Source organism: Betta splendens, chromosome 6 (genome assembly GCF_900634795.4).
Source record: "Betta splendens chromosome 6, fBetSpl5.4, whole genome shotgun sequence".
In the NCBI taxonomy this organism is placed as follows: Eukaryota; Metazoa; Chordata; class Actinopteri; order Anabantiformes; family Osphronemidae; genus Betta; species Betta splendens.
In genome coordinates this window covers 9,627,308-9,651,890 of record NC_040886.2, presented here as the reverse complement: position 1 = coordinate 9,651,890, position 24,583 = coordinate 9,627,308, and the positions used below count along the sequence as shown (strand labels likewise).

The 24,583-nt window shown below is 40.6% G+C and overlaps 1 protein-coding gene across 4 annotated transcripts in view; it reads left to right on the top strand.

Moving 5' to 3' along the window:
• The window catches only part of LOC114857958 (serine/threonine-protein kinase WNK1-like), a 26,043-nt gene extending 1,528 nt beyond the window's left edge, over window positions 1–24,515 (top strand). Inside the window, exons 1-29 of one of the 4 annotated variants that reach the window (XM_029154911.3) lie at window positions 1,430–1,648; window positions 3,311–4,539; window positions 10,168–10,340; window positions 10,524–10,744; window positions 12,365–12,522; window positions 13,552–13,640; window positions 13,717–13,936; window positions 14,072–14,173; window positions 14,351–14,717; window positions 14,832–14,983; window positions 15,316–15,399; window positions 15,743–15,778; window positions 16,197–16,331; window positions 16,575–16,673; window positions 17,053–17,132; window positions 17,213–17,375; window positions 17,459–17,575; window positions 17,789–17,902; window positions 17,998–18,046; window positions 18,157–18,300; window positions 18,529–19,520; window positions 19,610–19,681; window positions 19,784–19,894; window positions 19,986–20,295; window positions 20,508–20,664; window positions 20,771–20,958; window positions 21,037–21,144; window positions 21,244–21,473; window positions 21,587–24,515. In XM_029154911.3, the coding sequence (XP_029010744.1) occupies window positions 3,748–4,539; window positions 10,168–10,340; window positions 10,524–10,744; window positions 12,365–12,522; window positions 13,552–13,640; window positions 13,717–13,936; window positions 14,072–14,173; window positions 14,351–14,717; window positions 14,832–14,983; window positions 15,316–15,399; window positions 15,743–15,778; window positions 16,197–16,331; window positions 16,575–16,673; window positions 17,053–17,132; window positions 17,213–17,375; window positions 17,459–17,575; window positions 17,789–17,902; window positions 17,998–18,046; window positions 18,157–18,300; window positions 18,529–19,520; window positions 19,610–19,681; window positions 19,784–19,894; window positions 19,986–20,295; window positions 20,508–20,664; window positions 20,771–20,958; window positions 21,037–21,144; window positions 21,244–21,473; window positions 21,587–21,970 (5,847 nt within the window). In that variant the 5' untranslated portion in view covers window positions 1,430–1,648; window positions 3,311–3,747 and the 3' untranslated portion in view covers window positions 21,971–24,515. Of the gene's footprint in view, window positions 1–1,429; window positions 1,649–1,977; window positions 2,136–3,310; window positions 4,540–10,167; window positions 10,341–10,523; window positions 10,745–12,364; window positions 12,523–13,551; window positions 13,641–13,716; window positions 13,937–14,071; window positions 14,174–14,350; window positions 14,718–14,831; window positions 14,984–15,315; window positions 15,400–15,742; window positions 15,779–16,196; window positions 16,332–16,574; window positions 16,674–17,052; window positions 17,133–17,212; window positions 17,376–17,458; window positions 17,576–17,788; window positions 17,903–17,997; window positions 18,047–18,156; window positions 18,301–18,528; window positions 19,521–19,609; window positions 19,682–19,783; window positions 19,895–19,985; window positions 20,296–20,507; window positions 20,665–20,770; window positions 20,959–21,036; window positions 21,145–21,243; window positions 21,474–21,586 lie in introns of those variants that run through there. The other 3 variants (XM_029154912.3, XM_029154913.3, XM_029154914.3) reach the window with 3 other exon arrangements.
• Window positions 24,516–24,583: the final 68 nt, after the last annotated feature.

The following is a 24,583-nucleotide window of genomic DNA, read 5'->3' as shown; positions in this document are numbered from 1 at the left end:
TGGTCAGGCAGAACCTATATTTTCTCGCTAACACAATAGCCAGCGCCGAGAACCTCTCCAAACAAACTACCTTTCTTGTTGCCTGGCGGAGCTCACGTCGATGCCAACACTGAATCCTCTGTCAACTGGAAATCAGCTGGAAAACCGGTCATTTTGTCTCAATTACGCGAAAGATCTCTATCTGCTTTTCCCATCATTTTGCCAGCAGTACCAGCGGCTCAGGAGAGCCAGGGCGCCTCAGTGACGTCAAGCCTCCTGTGCGCGTTCACGACCGCCTTTCTCGCCACGCTTGAATTTTAGACGCGCGCTCACGACGTTCGTGGTTACAAGATGCAAGCAGAAAACACAGAAATACATGCTTTCCGATACATATGTACCCTAACCGATGTCCTCAAACGGCTTAGAAAGTGTTTTAAAAATAACCAAACAGGAAACATTTACAATTGTGTTTGCTATGATTTAATTAATTTAATTTTATATCAACTTTAAAATATACATATTGTGGATAATCTGCTTTCAGTAGTATACAATTGATTTATAAGTGGTATAATGTAAAAAGAATGGATGCATGTTTAGTAAACAAACACCAGCAGGGGGCAGCGTCTAACTGCAAAAATATATTTGCTGTTAAAATACAGTTTATAAAACTAATACTGATTTATTTATTGGTTTTAGTCAACGATACAGTAATTGTATGTATATTATGACAACTATAATGTCAGTAAATTATTTTCAGTAACTGAATTTGCATAAGCTAACCTCGATATTGATATCAAAACACCATTTAACTTTAGCTTGTATTGATGTGTTAAAATTAATGAATGAATCAATCAATCAAATGAGTGTTGGAATGTGCTTTCACTTTTGTGTAAATATTAATGTAATTAATGAATTAGGCAATGAATTAATGTAGAGTAATTGTAAGTTGTAGTGTAATTGTAATTGTGTTGTTGTAATTGTAATTAAAATATAGGACTTATATATGTATATATTATATATACTTATTATAGATATAAAATATTGATCAAATTAGAAATATTCAGAAAAAAAATGCCATTTTAAATGCTATTAAAAAAAGGAAAAAAAGTAGGTGATTCCTGTCCAGTTTCAGTTCTGCAAAAAGTACTGAAAAAACAACATCTGTAAAGAGTAAGAGTGAAACATAGATATATACATTATGCATATACATGCGCAGTTTTTATTGAGATTGGTTTTTCACATTACCCAGTGATGAGTTAAGTGAATTTCTAAAGAACTGCATATAAGAATGACATACTATTTCGAATAAATGAATCTACATAAAAAACAATACATAATACATAATAAAACAAGTACACCAGTTTATATCATGTAAATAATAGCAATAAGAAAGACGCTTCGGAGACGAGTGTTTCGTGGCTGCGAGGTTGTTCCACAGCGCATGCGCTTTCGGAAAAACCCGTTTCTCTGTCAAGATGTAGCAATTGCGCCGCTTGTGTGAAAGCGAGCCAAAAAGCGTTTGTTTGATATCAGCTCTCTGAGAAACGTGTCTCTTTGACAGCTACGGATAATGTACATTGGATCTTTATTATATACACTAAGGCGAATTCGTACTGTGGACATTTTCAACGCCACCGGCTACCAGTAGTGTTGTGGAAACGATTTTAAGGTAGGTCTGTATCTAGCGCCCAGCGCGGTTCTGTTAGCCACATCTTGAAGAGGGTTGGCGTTAGCTACATGGCTGGCTAACAGACTGTTAGCAAAAATAGATGCACTGACGAACAAATAATGCGTAATGTTATCAGCCAGAAACGTATGTCGTGTTACTGTCGTGCCAGACAGCTCACCGCGAACCACCAAGTACATTTACATTTTATAAACGACAGTAATTTTAACTAAACGTTTTTTACGCCACCTCCATCCTGTCAGATAACGTTAACGCGCATTTGAATGGGTCGACGAGTAGGTGGGTCCAACATTTTAGGGCACCGACTAGACCCGCCTAGCTAACGCTTGCTAGCTGCTCGGCAGAGCAGTAGGTGCGCTATTTGTCAATGCCCAGTAGCTTTCCAGCCGGTATCACGCTAGGCCTAAAGTTGTGTTAGCCACGGACAGGAATGTTAATCACACAGGGATGGAAACTGGACTTCGTTACGGTAAAGTTATTTTATATTAATAAATGTTAATCATGCCTATTCTAGAAACGTTATGACAACACTGTCTATCTACGGGGACTAACTGCGAGGTGAACTCGGTGGGGCGGAATATTTAAAAAGACGTGACGTGGAAATGATTCGTTGCTGATTAACGTTACTGGTTAAGGATTAGCTTGCTAACATCGTAGCTAGCCAGCTACTTGCTAGCGAGCTAACAAAGACCCATTGCTCCTCCTTGCTTTGTATGCTCGATGTTGTCCTTTCAAATGTGTGAGATCACTTATAAAATTGAAAATATAGGTACGTAAGACAGTGTTTACATCAGTTAATACCAATTCAGTTAACACGCAACGCATTTTCTCTTTAGCGTTACATGGATGACATTATTGTATTGGTTCTGATATTATGATTGCCTGCACTGGCAATGGCAGCACCCGTGGCACGATATAGATGTCTAGTAGGCAGTGTTTGTGATTGTAATTCTTTTTGAATGCTGAAGTGTGACGTGATGCTGAAGTGTTAATTTACAAGTAGAATTCGCACTTTATTATATGCCATCTGTCATTTCCCGACGATACAACTAAAATCGTGGTTGCTGTGTTAACAGTTGACTAAATTCAGGAACACTAAGTAGTGGCAACGTTACATGATTAAAGGTTTACACTGGCAAATAAGAATTGGTAAGCTTCATGCTGGGTTTAGTTCTAGGCTTTAAGACGTGGGAGGCATTAGGAAGTTGTTGTGATGTCTGCGGCGTGCATTTGGGATGTTGTGTTTCACATATTGAAACACTTAATAACAAGTCATATACTATGAATACTATTGGTTGGGCACAGTGGGATCTTGCCATAAAGGTTTCCACTGACAGAAGGCTCTAAAGCTGCTGTGGTGGAAAACACTACTAGACTTGAATGTCCTTCTGAAAGACAATGCATTTTATGAGACACAGTAGCACTTAAGGCACTTTTGTCCTTCAACAAAAATGATCACATGGTTACCCAGGAGGTAATGTCTAAATAGGTTGTGGCTACTCTTCGTTTCAGTAATGCATTCTCATCAAACTTTGTATATGTAAGATTTAATACATTTACTTATATACTTTTTAGATTTAATGATTTACTGTACATATTATGGTTAATTAAAAATATATATATGTTTCTTTTTTTATCTTGCAGTGAAACTGGACTGGTGCAAATTAGGAGTGTGTGGCTTTCCTTCCTTTGCCAACAGTGGGCTTTGCATGCTTGTTCCTCACCAGCGATTCCTCATGCTTGATGAAACGTGGACCCTATATCTTAAAGGATGGGTAATGTGTACCTGAAAAGACTTGCGTGTCGTCATCATCAGAACCCTTCATTTTGCTGCACCCTTGAGTTCTTTTACAAAGAACAGTTTCCTTCATACAGTCCTAGTCTCTGCAGTAAACATACACAGACCATATTCAAGCAATAAAGAAGACCGTCAAGTAAAGGCTGTGGGACTGTCTTTTTTTTTTTTTTTTTTTTTTTTAATCACAGATATTGCACGTATAACCCTATATGGCAGACCTGGAGGGATTGCTATTTTAAGGCTCCAGTTATTGTACCCCCTTACTTTTAGTGTGGGTGGTGGGATGTCGGAGAAGCCAGACGACAAAATGGTGAAGTTCCTGGCTCCCCCTCAGAAGAGTGGAAATGGCCCTACCTCTGGTTCTGATTCAATGGTGGGCGAATGTCGACCAAGTGAAGTGAGACGCCGACATCACACCATGGAGCGTGATCGGTGTAACCCCGAACACCGCTTCTTCCGCCGCAGTGTCATCAGTGATTCCAATGCTACAGCATTAGCCCTACCCTTACCCACAAAGATTCCTGTCCCCACACTGCAACAGGTTCAGCCACAAGAGGCTGTCCACAAGTGGCAACAGGCTGCTGCTGCTGCTAAACCTCCACTGCCTGAACAAAGTTTAGTACAAAATGAAGAGGTTGCTCATGGCAGAGGAGGCGAAGAAAAATGTATAGAAATAGCCAAGGTGGAAATTGTGCCTTCAGAGCAGGAGCCTGCTATTGCACACGATAGCTGTGATGGAGAGAGGGTGGTAACAGCCCACTCTGCAGCAAACTTAGGAACTGGGTTGCCAAGTCAAGCACAGCCTGAAATCACCTTTGAGGTGAAGGTATTCCGCGATGAAGAGGGGGAAGAGGAAAGCAAGGATTCTGCCAAGGCACGAGCAGAGGCAGAGCAAAGAGAAGCAGAGAAGAAGGTGCAGGAGGACATTGAAGAGGCAGAGACTAAAGCAGTAGGAACATCGCCAGACGGACGTTTCTTAAAGTTTGATATTGAAATTGGACGTGGTTCCTTCAAGACAGTTTACAAAGGATTGGACACTGAGACCACGGTGGAGGTGGCTTGGTGTGAGCTTCAGGTATGTATGTAACAGTTGTTCTTAATATTTGCCTTCCCTCATTGCTTTTGTTGTCATATCAATTGTCCTGTCTGTAATCTCACCAATTCAATCAAACATTAGCAGTTTATAGGCCATAAGTTACTAACATGCTTTAATTGGGTCATCCTTACAGTGTTCTTTCTTCTTCTTTTCTTCTCTTTTGCAAGTGTTATCATTTCAGACTCAAACATGGTGGCGTAGAAACAAAGCAATTTCCTGTCACACTTTTCACGTAGTTTCAGCCTTTGTCATTTTCTCTTGACAGGACACAGCTAGCGTTTCCCCTTTGACTGTCTCACATGTCATTCGTCAGCAAATGCTACCAGTTTCAGTTTACTAGCGGGTGACTGCACGTAGTACAGAATCTATAAGATAAAAAGTAGTTACTTACATACTTACATACACATACAGTACTCACATACACATACAGTACTTACATACTTTGGCAAGTTAATACAACTCGCCAAGGCCTGTCCTGTTTATGACACTATCTAACAGTGTAGACACAGGAAATGACCAAAGAGCACTGAACTGATATAACTGATAATAATTTCCTCTAGTTTTCACACTGCTAGCGTAACAAGATTATTTAAAGGTTGAACTTTTAATCATTGATGTGCTGTTATGAAAATAATAATTCAGGTCAGGTTAAGATGAGTGCTTATATTTTTGTGTTGCAAAATGCTTTATTTTTTTGTGAAGCAAGAGTTAAAAGTAAACACATTTTAAGGATCTTCATTACATATATGATTAAGGTTTATTTGACCCTTAGTATTGAGTTTGACTATTGCTCTTATTTCTCATATTTATTTATATATATTTATATTTCTAATGAATCATTTAGCTTTGAATCTGCTTTAGAACAATACTTTATGCGTTTTCTTAAATTGTTATAAAAAACATTGCTTGCCTGTCTTTTCGGTTGACTCAGCTACATGGTTAAAAGCAAAGTTTGACCCCATTCGTCACAGGAGTGTTAGCTTTTACTGTCATGCTTTCACCCTGTCATGAAAGGCGCAGGCCTCACAGCTACACATGCACACCGTGCATGAACAATGTGAAGATTACAGGCACGTGCCCCTCCCCCCTGCACAGCAAGCCATGCGCATGCTCTGTGCAATTTCTTCTCTGAATGCTTATGTGAATGTAAAATGGGTCACATTCCTGTCAGTGGAATCCTCTGTGTGAAGCGCAGCAGGCTGGCCTGCCAAGGCCTGCTTTTTGACTATCAGTGCACCTCCCATGCTTTCACAATTTTGCAGCATTTTTTTTTAATTATTTAATTAATTTAATTAAAACAAAGCTCACTTCTGAGCACACACATATATATTTTCTATTTGTTTATATTTTACTATGCATTGTTTTTTGTCTTGTATTAACTTTTTCCATTTTCATTAGCCTGCAGAAAACTTTTTTTTTAATTGGTGAACTTTTAAAGCAGGCATAGAATGGCATGGAATTGTTGTTGATTATAGTTTGCCCCTGTGATTGCTCATAGTTACTTAGATCAGATTTCTTACCATCTAAGTCAGTTTCCCCATGCAGCACAGACAACCCTGTAAAATAAAAGGGGGGGGGGGGGCTTTATTAACCATATTTATGGATGAATGAGAAGCACCTTAATTTTGCGCTGTCAAAAACCAAGAAGCTTTGACCCTTCTCACATGGCTGTTTAACCTGTCTTGTGATTACTCATGTATGCCTCGAGGCACACGGTACTTACAGGAATAAAATGACTAGTATTAGGAATATACTTATGTTTTAAGCTTTTGAAGTCAGCTATCTTGTGTCTTTGCAGCATATTTATTTCTGTTTTCTCTTAAAAGCTATGGATTGTAATTACTATATGGGGGGTTAAGAGCAAACATTTTTTGGATGCTACGATGCTTGATACAGAGGGTAATTAGCCTTTACTGGTAATTTTGTGAACAAAAAAAACTGTGGAACCTGACCCTTACTTGAATGATAATGAGTCCAGTTTGACAGGTTTTTCCTGATAAAAGCTCTTTAAATCTTCCTTAAACATGGCTTGTAAGTCTCATTATACACTGGAAAATATTGGGTTGTATGATCCCTACCAGTGGTGGGACAACAATGTTTGACTCAGAAGCATCCAGACTCTCTCTTTTGTCAGTCGTTTTAAATTGTTTGCACCCAAATACCAGATCAATATCTTTGGTAGTTTAGGAGTATTCATGTTGGGTTTTAATTCCATCAAACCATGTTTGAACTCATGTGTATGGACTTTGAATGAAAGAGCCTTGGTTTGTACAGTCTGAACGTCCAATCTGTCCATAAATGTCTAGGAATTTTTAGACATCCACCCTTTTTCTACCCCACCCATGTACCCACACATTTGTTTCACATCTCACATTGCAGACATGTCTGAACAATAAGTAGGTCACCACAGAGAGGAAGTCATTGGGAAAAAAACGGGAATAACTTTAGAAGCCTTCCAATTCTTGCTCACTCATCCATCTTCAACAATGACGTCTTCCTCTCATTGACCCCCTAACTCCTTAATTTCCAGTGCTGGTATAAAGTGGAAAACTAAAAGTTTAATAGGAGATCCCTGCGCCTCCTTTTAGAAGCTGTTCAATTCCACTGCCTGCCCAGCTGGCTGAATGCCTTCACTGGGGGTGACACACTATATATAAGCAATGGTTCATTGTTACATGAGCCTAAGCTTTGGATTTTATTTTTGTGAATGGCATAATCTAAGCATGTTAGTCTACCTTTTTATGTTGCGTAAGTAACCTGCTACTATCACCAGTAATCAGTGCTGCATGAGATTAGAAAATGTTGATAACACATCAAGACCAGTATTCATGGTTCCGTTGTTATGTGATAGTTGATATATATGTGTTTGTAGTTGTATGTTTAAAAGCCCCATTTACATGCGTAGGTTCTTACGCCAAACAAACTTTAGACACAAGTTAGTTCTTATCTTTTTATCTAATACAGCTCTCATATAGACCAGAAAGCCTGACTGATACCATTTAACTGGTTACCATTAAGGGGTTCACTTTTGGCTTCCCCAGTCAGTGAATGTGGCAGTGACCACTAACATAATAATCCCTGTCATCGTCCACATAATATCAGGTCTGTAATTGCCCTACATTTCACTGTAGATTTGTTGGACCCTTTCCATCCTATTAGTCAGACCATTTGCCACTCTGACTAATCTAAGTGACCGTGTTTTCTCATTTCCTTTCCTGATGATTATAGTGATCTTTGACCTCATTGACATATACCACAGATTTTTTTCTCAGAAATCAAATTCTGTAATGCTAGGCAGCTGTTTACAATGCCGTTTTAGACCCATCGGCTCTCATTTTAACCAATGTTACTCTGAGGGCTTCATCAGACCCTCAGAGCTAGGACCTGACAGAGCCCGCCTTTGGCATGATCCCAGGCTTCTATTTTTCACTCTCTATATTTAGGGTTGTTTGGTTATTTATGATGGCCTTTGCCTAGAGGCAGTATTCTTTGCTCTGGTTTGGTGATACTGTAGTTATGTTTGATCTTGCTCACTGAATTTATCATAGGTCAGATGATATATCAATGTGTTCATAAAATCGTCAAGTCGATTAGGTGGATTTCACAGTTTGAATTACTTAAATCAATGATTTGAGAAATATACTTTATTGGAAGTTTGATAAATTGTTGCAAGGAAATTACTGGTACTGTATTACTCTACAGCTAGGGCTGGTGATAAATCAGTTTTTACATGTATCCTGGTATTCCATTTGTGTATAAGCCACTTTTGCAAATAGTAGCACTACTGTATTCACCCATTTAACTTTATTGCCTCATCACATTCAGAGAAACCACAAAGGTAGGATTTTACAGCTAGGTTTTATAGTACTGCAAAGGGGGTGGTGCCAAACTGCTCCTTTAGTGAGGTGACTCATGCTCACCTAGATAGAGCTGTTATGAGTGAAGTGCAGTCTTTGCCCTGTAGTTAGTGAGATTAGGCTTTAATCAACAATATTATGTATTTTTCCACCAATAAAATAATTTCTTATGACACGGTTTTGTGATTAAAGGTAGGTAGGGTTGTTTTGTCAGCTGTCATTTGTGCCTCTATCATTTATGTATCTATCTAGTTGCACTAACAATCTATCACATCTGGCCCTAGTGGTAATGAAAGTATTTGTTGTATTTTTTCCCCTCACTATTCAGTCAATAGAAGATACTTTGTGGAGGTACCAGAGGCTACCAGGCAAAGGGCAAAAGGATTCTTTGAAGTGATTTAAAATCAGTGTGACGTGTGTCTTGTGATAGCAAGGGTATAAATTCCTAGAAGTGTTCTTTACAGAGCTCTGGTCCTGCATGCTTTAAGTGGTAAGGGCTACACATGTAACTAGTTAGCCTTGGCGTTTGCTGAGTAAGGCACTGAAAATGCCGTAAGATGAGGGAGGAGGTCTTGGAGAGATTGCCCTAAAATGTATTAGATCATAGTAATGTATTAATCATTTACTTGTTACATTCTTAGTTGTTTCTCTGTTATCATTTCAGAAGTTGACACAGATTTCAGTGAAGCATGTAAGTGTAATGTCTCAGAGGAAATACATGTTTTGGTATTATTAATTGCTTTGTCTCTTTCAACCAATTAGGGTTCTGTAGAGCTCTGTCATTGCCACCATGGTTTTGCATGAATTGTTTAATGTTGTACAGAAAAGTACAAAGGGGAGCCACTGCACCACCAGTTAAATATTCCTGAAAGTAGGTCACTTGATCCAAGTGCACCATGCAACCCCTGATGGCAGCCATCCTCTCTCACCTTGTGTTTCACGACAGAGCTCTCTGATTCAGTGTTCGAATGCTTGTCTTCATTTCAACTTCAATTTTCTCTGCCCCACGTGGTTCTTGGATATTGCAATATTATTTATTTAACCTTAGATCTCAGATAGAGTAACTCCAGTAAATGACAATGTCATTCTCTGACATACGCCAAGTTAAATAATCATTATGTACATGGATAGATTTCCTGGACAGCCTAGCCCGTGGCCAAGTATTTGGGGGTTTTGGGGGGGGGGCTTTGGCTGCAAAGATTCATTGGGCTTGTCTAAGTGGTATTGGATATCTGCTGTATGCTCATGTGTTTTGTAAATATAGGTCATACCAGAAATTACTGAGGAAACTTTAGAAGCATGAGTTTACACATTCCAGTTTTTTTCTATTACGCAAATGCTACAAGAGGACTTTCTGCCACTCCTTGCTTCTGTATAAGTCTCTTTATGACATGTCAAATCCTTTTTGGCTAACAATGTTGTCAAGTTGACATTGCACAACTGTAAGGCAAGCAGTTATTTGTTTTTCCCTACACTGTATGGCTTCAGTTAAGACAAGTGTAGCTTGTTCTGTGTAGTAAAACTTTGTCAGCCCTGGCGTATTTTAATTATTTAGATATTCTCTATTTAGTTTAATGTTTAGTCCTGTTGGCAATCGTTTTTTATTTTGCTGGTTTATGGAGCAAAGCCAGACATGCTTCTTTGGTTCAAGGTCATTCGCCAGAGCGAACATGGTGCCGTGTGTCAATAACTGGCCATTACTTTCCAAGTTGTTGTGAAAAGGTCAAAATCTTGTTTTTGTCTTCCTCAGGATCGTAAACTGTCAAAGACGGAGCGGCAGCGCTTCAAGGAGGAAGCAGGGATGTTGAAGGGGCTGCAGCATCCCAACATTGTCAGATTTTATGACTCCTGGGAAGGACCCTCCAAAGGCAGGAAGTGCATTGTACTTGTCACAGAACTTATGACATCTGGTACACTCAAAACGTGAGTCTAAAGCTACAGAAATACATCAATACATTACCATACGTTATCCAATAATTTAAATATGTTGCACTTACTGGTTATGTTATGTAAAATGCCAGATTTTTTATTTCAAAATCTGGTAAATATTAATCAAAGTTTTTCCAAGAGAACTACATAATTTTCCCATCTTTTTTTTTTCTGAAGATATCTGAAGCGTTTCAAGGTGATGAAAATTAAAGTGCTCCGTAGCTGGTGTCGACAGATTCTCAAAGGGCTCCATTTCCTTCATACCCGGGCGCCACCCATCATCCACAGGGACCTTAAATGTGACAACATTTTCATCACGGGCCCAACAGGATCTGTCAAGATCGGAGACCTGGGACTTGCCACACTGAAACGCGCATCGTTTGCCAAGAGTGTCATAGGTATGACTTTAATTACATTTCTACCTTCCGCTACCTGTCTGGCTATGGGCAGTACCCTTTTTGAAGTCTTGATATTACATTTGTATCAAAACTGATGGTATTTAAAGTATTTTTCCTTTGACTTGTCTTTTCTGATGATGTGGTTTAAAAACAGACCACAGGGTTTCAGCTGTCTCTCAAACCACAGCTCAAATAGAGGCCAAATACTGTGATAATCCTGGGCAGATTTCTGTCTTTGCACTCACACAGTATTTTAATATAGTTTGGTCATTGTACAAAATACTTCATTTTCATGTTTCTCAAAAAAAGAGGATTTTTTTTCCAGGCACCTACTGAATGTAAGTAGCGCCTAACGTTTCTCCTGCTGTTACTATAAATATTAATCACAATTATAATAGTTCTTGCAGGCTAACCTGGCCATGGCTAAAGGTATGGCCTGTGCTTCTGTTGTAGACTGGTCTTTGTTCTGTGGTTTTGAAATATGTGGTCTGTTTGCCAGTTATACCTATAATATTTAACTTCTCTTTCTATGGATTTGCTTCAACAGGTTTTTATTTATTTTTTCTCTAGTGTTTGTCTCTTACTGTCTTTTTAAAATATTACAGGATCACAGAATCTTTTTGCTCCATGTTTGTGTCTAGGGATCTCTCCCTTCTTTCTCTGTCAGCCTTTTGCTTTTGTTTTTATTTTGTTTTTATTTATTTATTTTCTTTTATGTTCCTGGGTATGTTTTTAAAATGTAGGCTCTAGCCTCAGCTGTGCCCCATTCTGCTGTTTGGAATGAATAGGGTACTGCTGGTCATGGAGTAAGTATGAACTTATATGGGCCTGGTAAGTCTAACAGTGTGCTGTAACACACAATATCAAAGACAATTTCATTCAAATAACCAAATTAGTTTTTCTGTGTAAGACCTGAGATTGAATGTAAAAGTAAAATGAAATCATGAGGCAGGTGTGCAGAGACACACTGTTGAGCACAGTAACTAGCTATGGAATCTGCTTCTCTCAGCCTTGACCATCACTTTTCACCGGCAGGTCAAGAAGAAACGGTAAGTCAGACTCCGAAAAGTAAGTGTACTATGTAAAGCAATGTTAATGTTGCAAGGTAAGGTCTTGACAAGTTATTTCCATAGCTAGTGATACTACTCTTTCCATTGGTATATGGCTTGACAAATTATAAGATATTGTGGTCCAGATATTAATCTGAAGTGCAAATTTTGAATCAAACCTAGTTGAACATTGCAACTAGCAATAATTTGCTAACATGTGTTCTGCACACTGGTTACCTCAGTTACTTTTTTTTTTTTTTTTTTATCGCAGTATGTTAGGGTCTTACACAGACAAACACGTGCCTTCTTGTCTACAGTCTAACTGAGCCCAGCCTCTCCCTCCTTTTTTGTTTTCTGTCTCTTTTTGCTTTCCTTCCCCTATTCTTTCGCTCTCTTCCAACTTTCACCTCACAGGTTCTCCTCCAGGAGATGTCAGCAGGCTGGTCACTCTTCTCATCCTCCTCTTCCTCAACCCCTCACGGGTTAGGGGAGCTGAGGGGCAATGGGTTGTCAGAAGCCCACTCAGTCAGTAAGGGAGTTCCAGAGTTCTGAATAGTTGTTTTGATTTAAGGTACCCCTGAGTTCATGGCGCCTGAGATGTATGAGGAGAAGTACGACGAGTCAGTGGATGTGTATGCCTTTGGAATGTGCATGCTGGAGATGGCCACCTCAGAGTACCCTTACTCAGAGTGCCAGAATGCTGCACAGATCTACCGCAGAGTTACCAGCGTAAGTTTTCTCTTCAGCCCTCCATGTCATCCACTGCCCTGCCTTCACCTCTTCCTATGTGCCAAGAAGGCCTGTGTCCCATCAGGAATGGTTTTATATTCCTGTCAAGAACTCTTTATCATACATATTACATTTGTTTTCATTGCTTGTGTGTGTTTCTTTATCTACAAGCTATTTTCTAATGCCCCACAAGTGTAAAAAGAGACAAATATATGGCATTTAGAACCTTTTGTTCAGTTTTGTTTTTCCTTCCCCTATGTTGCAAGCTGGTTAAGAATGTAGATATGAAGCAGGGATGATTGATAACTCATGAGATTAATAAACTATTTATAGTAGTCTCCTAGATGAAGACAGTGAAAGTAATTCAAAAATCTGTCTTGAAATATAGAAAATACATATAAATAGTTTAAAAACAGTTGAAAACAGTTTTACTATGTTTTTAATTAGAAAATGTAAACTCTTAGCGCAGTGTAAAATATTGACCCCCAAACAATTGCATTGCCTAAAGCCTAAAAGCATTTCTTAATTTAGAAACAATGTGCTATTGTGTTACTTGGGAATAGATCTATTTTACAGTAGAGGTACAGTAGTATCCTTTGGTAGTGGGGCGGTTATTCTTTCATTTTTGTCATTTCTGGTCAGCTGTTTGGCTCTTAGCCAACCCTCCATTTTCCTGTAGCATGAGGCAGTTTCCTGTTGCTGTTTCTTCAACTCGTGTCCCTTTTTTACAGTCACTTGACATTCTGCAATCTTTAAATACCACCTCACAAAACGCATGTCATTCTTTGAAAATTATTTGAATTATTTGAGTCTTAGAAGTCGCTTCATAGCGTACTTTGACTTTTGTGACGCATTCCCAAACAAAAGCCAAGAGGAAGTAACATTACTTGAAGTGTTTGAGTATTGCACACTTTCTTGATCGGCCACTGAGCTGACAAAAACAACAAGTCATGGGTTAGTATCCAGAGTAACAAAAGGTTAAGTAAGAAATAGGAACCATTGTCATTTTAGGTTCTGTGTTTCCTGTAGGGGGTGAAGCCGGGCAGCTTCAACAAGGTGGCTATCCCAGAAGTAAAGGAGATCATCGAGGGATGCATTCGCCAGAACAAGGATGAACGGTCTGTAGATAGAACACACTCCACAAGTTAAAATCTGCATGAAAATATTTGGCTCACCACTTGTAACTTTGTTTAGGTACTCAATCAAGGACCTTCTGAACCACGCGTTTTTCCAGGAGGAGACAGGGGTGCGTGTGGAGTTAGCAGAAGAAGATGATGGAGAGATGGAGGCTATTAAGCTGTGGCTGAGAATAGAGGATATAAAGAAACTCAAGGGGAAGTACAAAGACAATGAAGCTATTGAGTTTTCTTTTGACCTCAACAAAGACGTCCCAGAGGATGTGGCTCAGGAAATGGTGAATTTAACTTTGTATCAGTCTTTGTTTTAAAAGAATTCAACATCTCATTAAAAGTGAATCATTACTACACCCAAGACTGCATGAGAAATTGGAAAACATAACAGTCTCTGAAATTAACATTTGTATCTGTAGGTTGATTCTGGTTATGTTTGTGAGGGTGATCACAAGACTATTGCGAAAGCTATAAAGGACAGAGTGTCCCTAATCAGCCGTAAGAGAGCACAGCGTCAGCAGGTGAGTCAGTGTACACCAAGGAACACATAATACCATTGAGACAGCCTTGAAAACATTTCTCAGCTACAGGATATATGTAATTGCCCTATTGATTATGCCTATGTGTAGCTTGTTGGGTGTCTATTGAGCAATATGTTACATTACCATTGTGGTATATTTGCTCCTCACTGTTTAAAGGTCAGAGAAGATCAGGAAAAGAGAATGTTAGAAGAAGATCTGCAGAATCAGTCCCTACCAGCACAGCAGCCAGGCCAGCAGTCCAGCACAGAGATGCCTCTGTCCCAGCCATTGCCGGAGCCCGCATCTTACATTCCTCCTCAAGCAAACCAACCAAACTCACAGCTGTCTGTCCAAGCTACGCCTCAGCAGAGCCTTCAGGGCTCAACCACCACTCAGTTGACCCAACTGACGGGCACGCTACAGGGGGCGGCTTATGTACCCCAGTCAGCTGGGCAAGTTCCAGTCCAGGCTCAGAGTGTGGTCACTAACCAAGTCGAGACAGAGGAGCCTGAGGCAGACAAACAGCTACAGCACACTGGAGGCAGTACGTTCCAAGGATGATTTAAATTAAGATAAACATATAGTCAATAGTATGATATCAAAATGATTTTTTTATTGGGAGTACATCTTTTTTTGTTTTTATATCTGTTTCTTACAGGTGGTCATATTGGGGACAGACCCCCTGCTTCCTGCATCCCTCCCGAGGCCCAACCTGTTATATACAGCACCCCTCCCACTCAGCACCTTCAGCCCCATGTGTCGTGCCCACAGACACAAAATGACCAAACACAGCAGCAGCAGTTATCAGCGGTGAGTCATGTTTTAAACAGGTCATAGGTTCTGTATGTTGAAGAAAATATTTCTATTTCTTAATGGTACCGTATGGGTTTCAACAAGTGTATAATTATGAATTGTATTTAATACTCTGCTTAACGAATAGACTAGACATTAAATATTCATTAGCATTTGGCCCGCACAGACTCTCTGTATAGAAAGCTTCATTCTGTATTCACAGCAGCTCTTTCCACTAATCAACACTCTTACTCAACTACTTCTCAAATGGCTCTTGAGTCATGTCTTTCCTTACATATTTTAATCTTCTTTGCAGCTCAAACATCACATTTATCACTGTTTTCTTTCAGGGTCAACCCCAGTTGCAAAGTGTTCCTTCTGAAGTCGTTCCTGTTGTACCAGCCAGTCAGTCTGTTCCAGTGACACCTCCACAGGTATCGTGCATGGCCTAATGTTGTTTAACATTAGAGAACATTCCAGTGACAAATGACAAACCTAGCTTTGCTGATCTTGCGTCAACAAACGTGACAACAGCAAATACAACTTTCAGCCAATCCTACCCTTACTATACTTCGATTTCACTGCATCTAAAGTGAACTTCAAGCACTTAGGGTCATCAAAAACCTGAGGGTGTTAGGTTAACCTTTGAAACCTCTCTCCAGGTGGCTGTGTTCAAAGGAGCTGACTTTAAAAATCCCTGAGCTTCACAGTCTCCATTATGCTTCCCTAATTTCCTTTTTCCTACTCTTACCCTGTGTTATGTTTTGTTTCTTATAGTACGGCGTTTACTACCAACCATCGCTTCCCCCTCAGGTAGATAAAATGTCCCATTTTCCTGTGTCCAGCTTTTGAATACACCCACAGCCTTACACTACATTTATAATGAGATATGTATTGAACATATCATCATACTGGTGTGTGGCTGACTTGATCTCTTTAAAAGTTGAGTTTATGGTATTTAAAATACTGGAAGTCCAGCGTGGTTTGACTGATCCATATTTCTTGAATTACTGCCTTAAGACTTCCCACTCTGTCAAATAAATAAATAAATAAATAAATATGATTGGATATTTGTGCTTATGCTTCACAGCAGGTAAGTGCATACGTGTTTGAAAGATATGCATGTTCTGAAGGATTAGATTAGAGGATAATTAGCTTTTCAGGATGTATCCATGTGAATGTTTTGGCAGGTATCTTAAACTGATGCCCCCCCTCCCCTTTTTGTTCATAGATTCCTACTCAGCAAGTGATGATCCCTCCATCCTCTCAGCAGTCTCCCCCCCAACAGCAGCAACATTTAGAAGGGAGCACCGCTTTGCAGGGCTCTGCTGCACCACAGGCCCAGCCTGGAGCTCAGCAGCTACAGGTGATGCACACATTTTAGCATTTCTGTAATATTTCTTTAGGATGTATGCTGACACATGCAGGTGCTTAACTATTTTTTTCTAACCTAAGATCTTTTGCTTAAACATACTACAGTATGAATTTCATTCTGGCTATTTTTGTGTAGTTTTGTGGATTTGACTCTCATTTTGGTGGCTGTTTCTTTTCTCCTTTCACATTTTCCCTCTGCATGCTGCACATCTGCACATACCTGCATGACTTATAGTCTTGGGCCAATGAGCCAAGTCCTCCTATCTTGTCTCCTCCACTCAACGCAGAGCACCTATACTTCCTCTATCAGGCCTCATGCCTCTCTATTATGCAGGTACAATGATCTTGAACCATTTGGCATATTTTGCTTTTTATTTCTTGTGTACAGGAACCCAAAGGAATGTTTTATGGAAACTATGGAAAATATGGAATATGGAAACTCACAATAAAAAAAAATGCAATATTTGCACGGTGAATGTAAAAATAGCTTTTTGCAGTTTCCTCATGTCAAACAGCTCCACCTAGTGGATCGTCTGGTCTTTTAAATTGCTGCAAAAGGGTGGTTACCATGAATTAACAAAATATAATTGGATTAATAAGAAATAGGTGTGTTGTATAAATAATTCAAAAATCGAAGTGCATAAGTAGGATGTGATCAGATTTGTTTTTGCCTTAAACTGCTTAATTTATAAAAAGCCTTCTCTATTTTTCAGACTCCTATGAGTGTTTGTCAGCCGACACCATTGGAGCAACCAGCTGGATCTTCTGTTATGGTGCCTCAGTCTGTAGAAAGGTAAGGATTTGTTTTAGGGAGGCAGGTTTCACCAGCACTGCACAAGCTGTCTCTCATTGTTTTGTTTTTTTCTATTTCAGCTGCCCATCAGATGCAGCATCAGGTCTTAGTGACGGTAATGAAGGCGGTTCTATGTCAGGAGGTCGTCACGAGGGCCGCTCCATGAAGCGTCACCAGCGACGATCCGTACGCAGCCGCTCCCGCCATGAGAAGACCACAAAGGCCAAACTGAATGTCCTCAGTGTACGAGTGATAAGTTCTTTTTATATATAATTACTTTTAAACCATTTGTCCAAGAATGCTTAACGTTTATTAATGTCTTGCAGATTTCTAATGTGGGGGACAGAGTAGCAGAGTGCCAGCTAGAAACACACAACAGGAAGATGGTGACCTTTAAGTTTGATCTAGATGGTGATAATCCAGAGGAGATTGCACAGATCATGGTAGTAGTGGTTCTCCAGCTTTTGTCTGATTTTGAACATTAAATGTTAACTGTCTAATTTTTTAGACATTTGTGATACAAGCTAAATATAAGAATTTGATGTCCACTGATTCTGAACATGACCTTTTCTTAAACAGTATCAACTGTTTTAAGGGTCACAAATTTAGAACAATACATGTAGCTGTAGGTGAACCTTTGATGCTTTCTCTTTCAGGTTGAGAGTGAGTTCATCCTAGAGAACGAGCGAGAGTCTTTCATCGATCAGGTCCGTGAAGTCATAGAAATGGCTGATGAGAAAGGAGAGGGAAGGAAAGAAGGCTTTCCTCAGGTAGTTCATTCACACATGCACTATTACCTGAATAAACTGAGTATTTTCACCTATTGAACGCGAGCAATAACCACCTAAACGTTATCTCTTTGCAGATGAGTGATCTTCAACAACAGCCTGAGTTGTCTGCCCCCTTGATGCAAGGTTTACAAACTTTTTTTTTTTTTTTTAGAATCATAATGTTTAATATCCACAAAGGTCTTTTTTTTTAACTTCTGTCTAACATCTAACTTATTGTTTGACCTTTCTTTCAGGGTTTTCCTCCAGTACAACAACCCAGGTGGTACATTCAGCAGGACGAAAGTTCATTGTCAGCCCAGTACCAGAGTCGCGTCTAAAAGAACAGTTTTTTGGAGTTTCTTCTGCTAATACCTCCTTTGGAGATGACCTGCCTTCAGGTGAGAGGAATATCAACCTAAACAAATGATTATACGTTTTATCTGAAAGCTTGCTTCAACTAAAGGTTTATTTCTATTACTACTTTAATGTTGTTTTAAGAAAACAATTTATTTACTATAACAACAATTGTTATAGTGTGAAATCTTTTCTAGTCATGTAGTAGGATCCATTTCTCAACTTTTATTCACGTGATTTTCACATAATTACATTGGTTTTCTGTTTTCTAGCTCCCTCTATGACATTGGGCCTTTCACTGTCTGCTCCGTCTGGGACTCTGCAGCAGGCTTTCAGTCAGATAAGACAGACTCGTGAAGAGACAAGCACCACACTTCCCACTGGTGCAGAGCACGAACCAAGAACTGTCCAATCCACTGATCCTGAAGTTGGATCAAACTCCATAAACATTGTCGCTTCTGTAGAAACTCTAGCTTCTACCACTTGTGCGACTTATCCTGTTGTGTCCCCCGGTTCTGTTTCAACATCCTTGTCACCAACATCAACTGGGAGGATCTCCCCTCAGACTATATCCAATCAGGCTCCAGCTTCAGCTAATGATCCCAATCCACCTCTTCAGTCTTCCCATGAAACAACCCCATCCCAGCTTCCACCAGCTGCTATAATCCCTCCCTCCTCTTCAAACATTTCTCCACCATTCGCACAGACTCCTGTCCCTGCAGTACCTGGACCTCAGCTGAGCAATTCTGTCCCTGGCTCTTCTGTTGGTATTACATCCACCTCTGTGGGCACCATCCCTGCTCCAGACCAGCAGCCTTTTAATAGTGCTGCTTCATCTTCTCAGCCTATAACTTCATCCATCCATGCACCACAGCCCACAACCTCCCAGACTCAACCTGTTCCTATTTCCACTCAGTCCCCTCCTAGTCAAAGCCAGGTTCAGCCACAGCCTGTTGAGTTGGAGGGTGCTGACCTCCAGAATAAAACAGGTGGCAGAGATGATATTCAAACACTAGACAAGAAGCTACGGTCCCTCTTCAAAGATCCAAGCTCCTCAGCATCAGTGGATCCCAGTCCCACCACAGGGACCTCCTCTCCTCCTACTGGGACTTCTTCTCCTCCACCTGGAGTTGCCCTAGTTCCCCCATCAAACCTTCCCCTCAACTCTGGTGTACAAGGTGTTCTAGGCTCCACAACCACACCAGGACAGGTTGTTACCCCAGGAGGTCATGCACAGACACCACCATCTAAGCCCAGGGCACAGGTTAGTGAAAAATGCTGAGGCAAACAATAACTATTATTTGTCTTTTTAGTGGATTATCGATTTAATGTCTGTTATGTGTATTTTTTTAGACTTTACCTTCTGGTCTTGACCAAACTGCTACACCAAACTCTGACCCGGTTCCGTTTCCTGGACCAAATCAGGTGAGCTATACATTGCAATCTACCATCACTGTTAATTTGTGGGTTCTATGTGTACTTGTGCAGTATTGGATGGTTTCTTACAGACTGTTTTTGTGAATCCAGTCACAGCAGCCTCTGGGTAATTTAGATGCTCAGTTGAAAAGAGCGCTCAGCCCCGAAACTGTTCAGGGCGTCCAGCCGCCGGCAACAGGTTTCACTCTGGGACGTTTCCAGGTACGTTTTTTTATTGTGTATGATGGAACATGATAAAAGTCTAAAATGGGTAAAGCTCAGTTTATTCAAGCACTTGGTACTGTTTTTTTAGGTGTCTGTCGCCTCTGAGGATGCGTCCAGCACCGTTACACAACCTGCCAGCATTGTGTCCTCCTCCTCCTCCTCTACCTCTTCCTCCTCCTCATCGTCATCCTCCTCCTCAAGTCCAGAAAATACCCTCCACCGCTCAACACGATTGTCCAAAGGGGTTTGCGAATTAGATGCTGTAAATGGAGCTTCATCTCACTCTACTAGTTCGACCAGTAATTCGACCACTATTGGGCGTTTCCAAGTGTCTACAAGCAACAATGCCACATCTGGGCAAACTACTGCTTCTAAAGTGGGACGATTTTCAGTCACAGGTGTGTAACAGGTCCAGAAAAAGTTTCTGGGTGGGTGCTAATACTTGAATACACTGAAAAGTTTTTACACAATATATATATTATCACACTAGCAAAACCGAATAGAGAATAAATGCTTTAAAGCCTATGGCTCTGGTTGGAGGATATGAGTTTGCAGGACAGTGTTCAAGTTGTTTTTAAAGAAGGTAAAGAAACTTTTTCCTTTTTTTCAGTGACACAATCTCCAGCAGCAGGCTCTGGTGTGCAGAATGGGCCGGCATCAACATGTGATCTGCACAACACGCATTTACATGACAGTACTGACAATGATGAGGATTCTGGGACTGATGACGAAGCTTTACAGAAAGAAATTAGCCGTCTAAGAGAAAAGTAATTAATTAATTTATTAGACTCACTAATGTTTCTTCTCAGTTTAGATTTAACTTTTCCTTTCTTGCTTTTTCTCACTCGCCTTCTTGCTTTTTCTTGCTCACAGACATATGAAGGAGATTCAGACCTTGCAGACCCGTCAGAAAGAGGAGATAACAGCCCTTTTCACACGTATGGGCAAACATCCTCCTCCTTCTGTCTTCTCCCCTGCTGTGACTGGAGGACGGCGTAGGGTAAAAAGCAAAAGCCACAAATCTGCCCGCAGTAGTGGACAACCCAGCCCCATACACTCAGGTAAAAACACTCAACCAAACCAGACATTTTGCTCATCTGTGATGTAAAACTCCTTCTATGGTGTGGTGATGTGTTCAGGATCGCCAGCTCAAATCTTCCATGACTCTGAGTCCCCCCCAAAGCCAAGTTCTCCCTCACAGCTCACATCCTCTCCGTCCATGCCCAGCCTAAGCAGTTGCTCCTCAGGTATGTGCAGAGTACTTCATCTCAGGCGACGTGAGGTGCTTGACTTGATTCCTTGGTTAGTCGTTTACCTCGCATCTGACCTTTCATCTCATTTGCCAGCATCAAGTGGGACTATCTCCACAAACAGTTCAGGCCACTGCCAGAACCATTCTACGTCCTTGACCCAGGGGACTGGACCTTCTCCCCCTACGTCTCATACCCAGAAGGGCAAGGGGACCTTCACTGATGACTTTCACCAGCTGGTAGATAACTGGGCCAGAGACGCCATCAGCCTGTCCCAGTGTAAAAGGGGCCCTAAAACTGGAGCACAGCCAGCGCTGGGCCATGATGTAAGTATTCAGTACTTTTTTAAAACAAAATTGTCTTTAGAGCATTTATGACATTAACCTATTGCTTATTAATGGTGTTCAGTAATAAGTGTTGTTTTTTTTCTCTTACATAGATTATTCCTCCGGCAAATGTTGGCCGTAAGTTCTCAGCTCCAGGCTACCTCTGCCCAGCGCTTCCTACTCCCTCCAATGCCACATCCACCACCAACTCTCTCCTCCCCAACCCAGTGAATTCATCTGTTCCTCTGGGACCTCGTAAAGGCTCCCTGGGCCCAGTTCCTCAGGCCTTTGGATATGGCTCAGCCCCCTACAGTGCCTCTCAGTGGGCAGGACCCGCAGGCACATGCCAGGTCAACATGCTTAACCCCACACAGCCACTTGCACAGTACCAGCCACCTACGACAGCCTCGGTATCCCTGCACCAGGGGTACCACATGGGAAATCCAGCCCCCCAAAAATCCATCAGCCCCGGAGGATCCAACCTGAGGCCTACGTAGCCAAGTCCTAACCCTGCTCTGGGTTGAGCGGGCTTGGTTTTTGTGCTTTTTATTTTTTATTTCACCTTAATCATTGTGTTCTGGGTTGGCTTGGGTGAGTCAAGTTCTCTTAGGTAGAATAGAATCTGCCTGACAGTTAGAGGGAGCGTGCAATACACATCCGCAGCACACAAGTCTCATACTTTGCCTGCCATTTGCTGTGGAATTCGAGCTGTGACGAGTGAGTTGGTTGTTTCAGGTCTAACAAACTGAAACGTAACCAAAGGCAGCCAAAGATGTCTTCTGAGAGTCAATGTTGCAATGTTGCCATTCCTTTTGAAGAAGGAATAATGGACTAAATTGAGGAGGAAGGTCGTGGTTTACATTATTACTGGTCCTTACGTAAACTGAACTGGGAGTGAAAACCGAAGTGATGTATCACATTAGACACACACCTGAATAGCATTAACCTGGTTAAGTGGCCTGGGATCGTAGGTTTGATTGATTGACTGACAGAGAGAGAGAGGAGGTGAGTTTGCAGGAAGTAATAGTGGGGCAGTGAAGCAAGACCTGTGGAGTTAGTAGAAGAAAGACATAGTACGTTATGTAAGATTGTAATGGAGAGGGTTGGAATATGAATATGCCCCAGTGGCTATTAAGTAAAATGCAATAATGGCAAAGAGTAGATCAATTGTGGCCTTAAAAGTTTGACCTTGTACATAGATATTCCTACACTGGGTTATAATCCATGTTCAGCATATTTATGTCCTCGTGATGTCTTTGTGAATTGGTTTGTCTGTCTCGTACAGATTTCTTATACTGATTTATTCGTCACTTCTGACACACAAGCCAGTGGATCTGCCACATAAAAAAAGAATTGTCCTGGTGTTGACCACCATTCAGCATCTGAAACTGAAGAGGTGATGCTGCTGTAGACCAGTCTGCTTAGAGGATAATTGTTTTTGTTTTTTGTTGTTTTTTTTTGTTTTTTTAAACAAGAATGAAATCTTATGAATCCCAAGTTTGCGCATGGAACCACATAAAGCAGCTTCATATGAGCAGCTCAAAATCTGCTTCATACTAAAATTGGACCAGTTTAGTTTAATTGCTTAGTGTTTGTGGAAGGTTCCGCACGTAGCCATCCCACTTCTCCAGCTGTTTACGCAAATGATACATAGACGAACAGGTTATCAGTAAAGTTGTCACATTTTAATATCTCCACTTATGACATTTAGCGTCCACTTCTCAAATCTCAAGTGTCTGGGGTTCTCTTTCTGTGGTTTGTTTTTGTACGCCTATATTTAATGAAACAAATGTTCTTTATGGACCTGTATTCAGCCATCAGATTTTGATGTTGTTTCACTGTAATTATTATTAAAGGTTGTTAAACAACATGTAGTTAAAGGAATATAAAAGTGCAATTGCAGGGTTGTTATTAATGTCCTACTCACCGTGTAGGAGTAATCCTGTGGTTTATTACGCTCTTCTATATATTACTGCCCTGTCTGCCCTTTTTCTATTTTATTGTAGGTATGATCTTGAGGTAAATGCTTTCATGCAATGCTCCGTCACTAGAGTATGCTTGTGGTGACCCACTCTACATGCACATGCACTCTAACCTATAAACACGAGGAACACTTTAGTGCCTTGCATCCTCACTAATGACAAGTTCCAGATTCATGTAGTGCTGTAGCTGTGACTGTACTGCAGATAACCAGTCGACTCGAGCTGTACACGTGACCACCAACTAGAACGCACACGACTGCAGAACAAAGAGCACACAGATGCAGAAACGGTTTCTTTAATCTCTGGTTACATTTGTGTTGGCTGTGTAATCAGCTGCGTATTTATATTGGACTCATGCGTACATGTTTTGGGCTGCCGTTTGTTTTATGCGGACTTATCATTTAACAGTCTGAGAAAAGCACTTCAGATAGCGAGCGAGCTGTTTAAAGTTGACCTGCTCTCACGCTCGCTCAGCTTTGGTCCCACCGCCTCACGAGTGCCATGTGTCATTGTGACTTTCGCCTGCTTGTAGATTGGATGAATAGTTAAACTTCTCTAGAGAAAAAAATAAGTTACTGCAATGCAGAATATGCAATGTTTAAAGTTTTATAGGGACTGAGGGTAATGAAAACATGTGCATGCTGATGAGGGTTGTTACTGACTTCAGTGTTTTTGATATCACAATATTAGAAATCTTTTTTTATTACATGCCTTCCTGCAAGTCATCACAAAGTGTTCATCTGTTTAATTGCCATACATCAATATCACTGCATCAGCATAAGGTTTCTGCATGCTGGCTACACTGGTGTTTAATCTTACAAATGACAACCGACTCACAACTGGCCACTGTACAGCACAAGTTCACAGTAGAGCGTAAGATTTATGTGCTTCTACACTATTATCAGTAATTGTCACAGCTCTACTCAGTTGGAGGCTACTGATGCTGTAATATCTGTTGAACTTTATTTATGATCCCTCCTTGACTTCCTGTGATTCGGTGTCTTGTGTATGTTTTTCACGTTGTACAAAATGTAAAAAAATAAAGAAATATTCCAAAGCACTTTTCATGCTTATTGGTTTTAAGGAAAATTTGATCAAACCCTTCAGCTGATCAACATTTCGTCACAT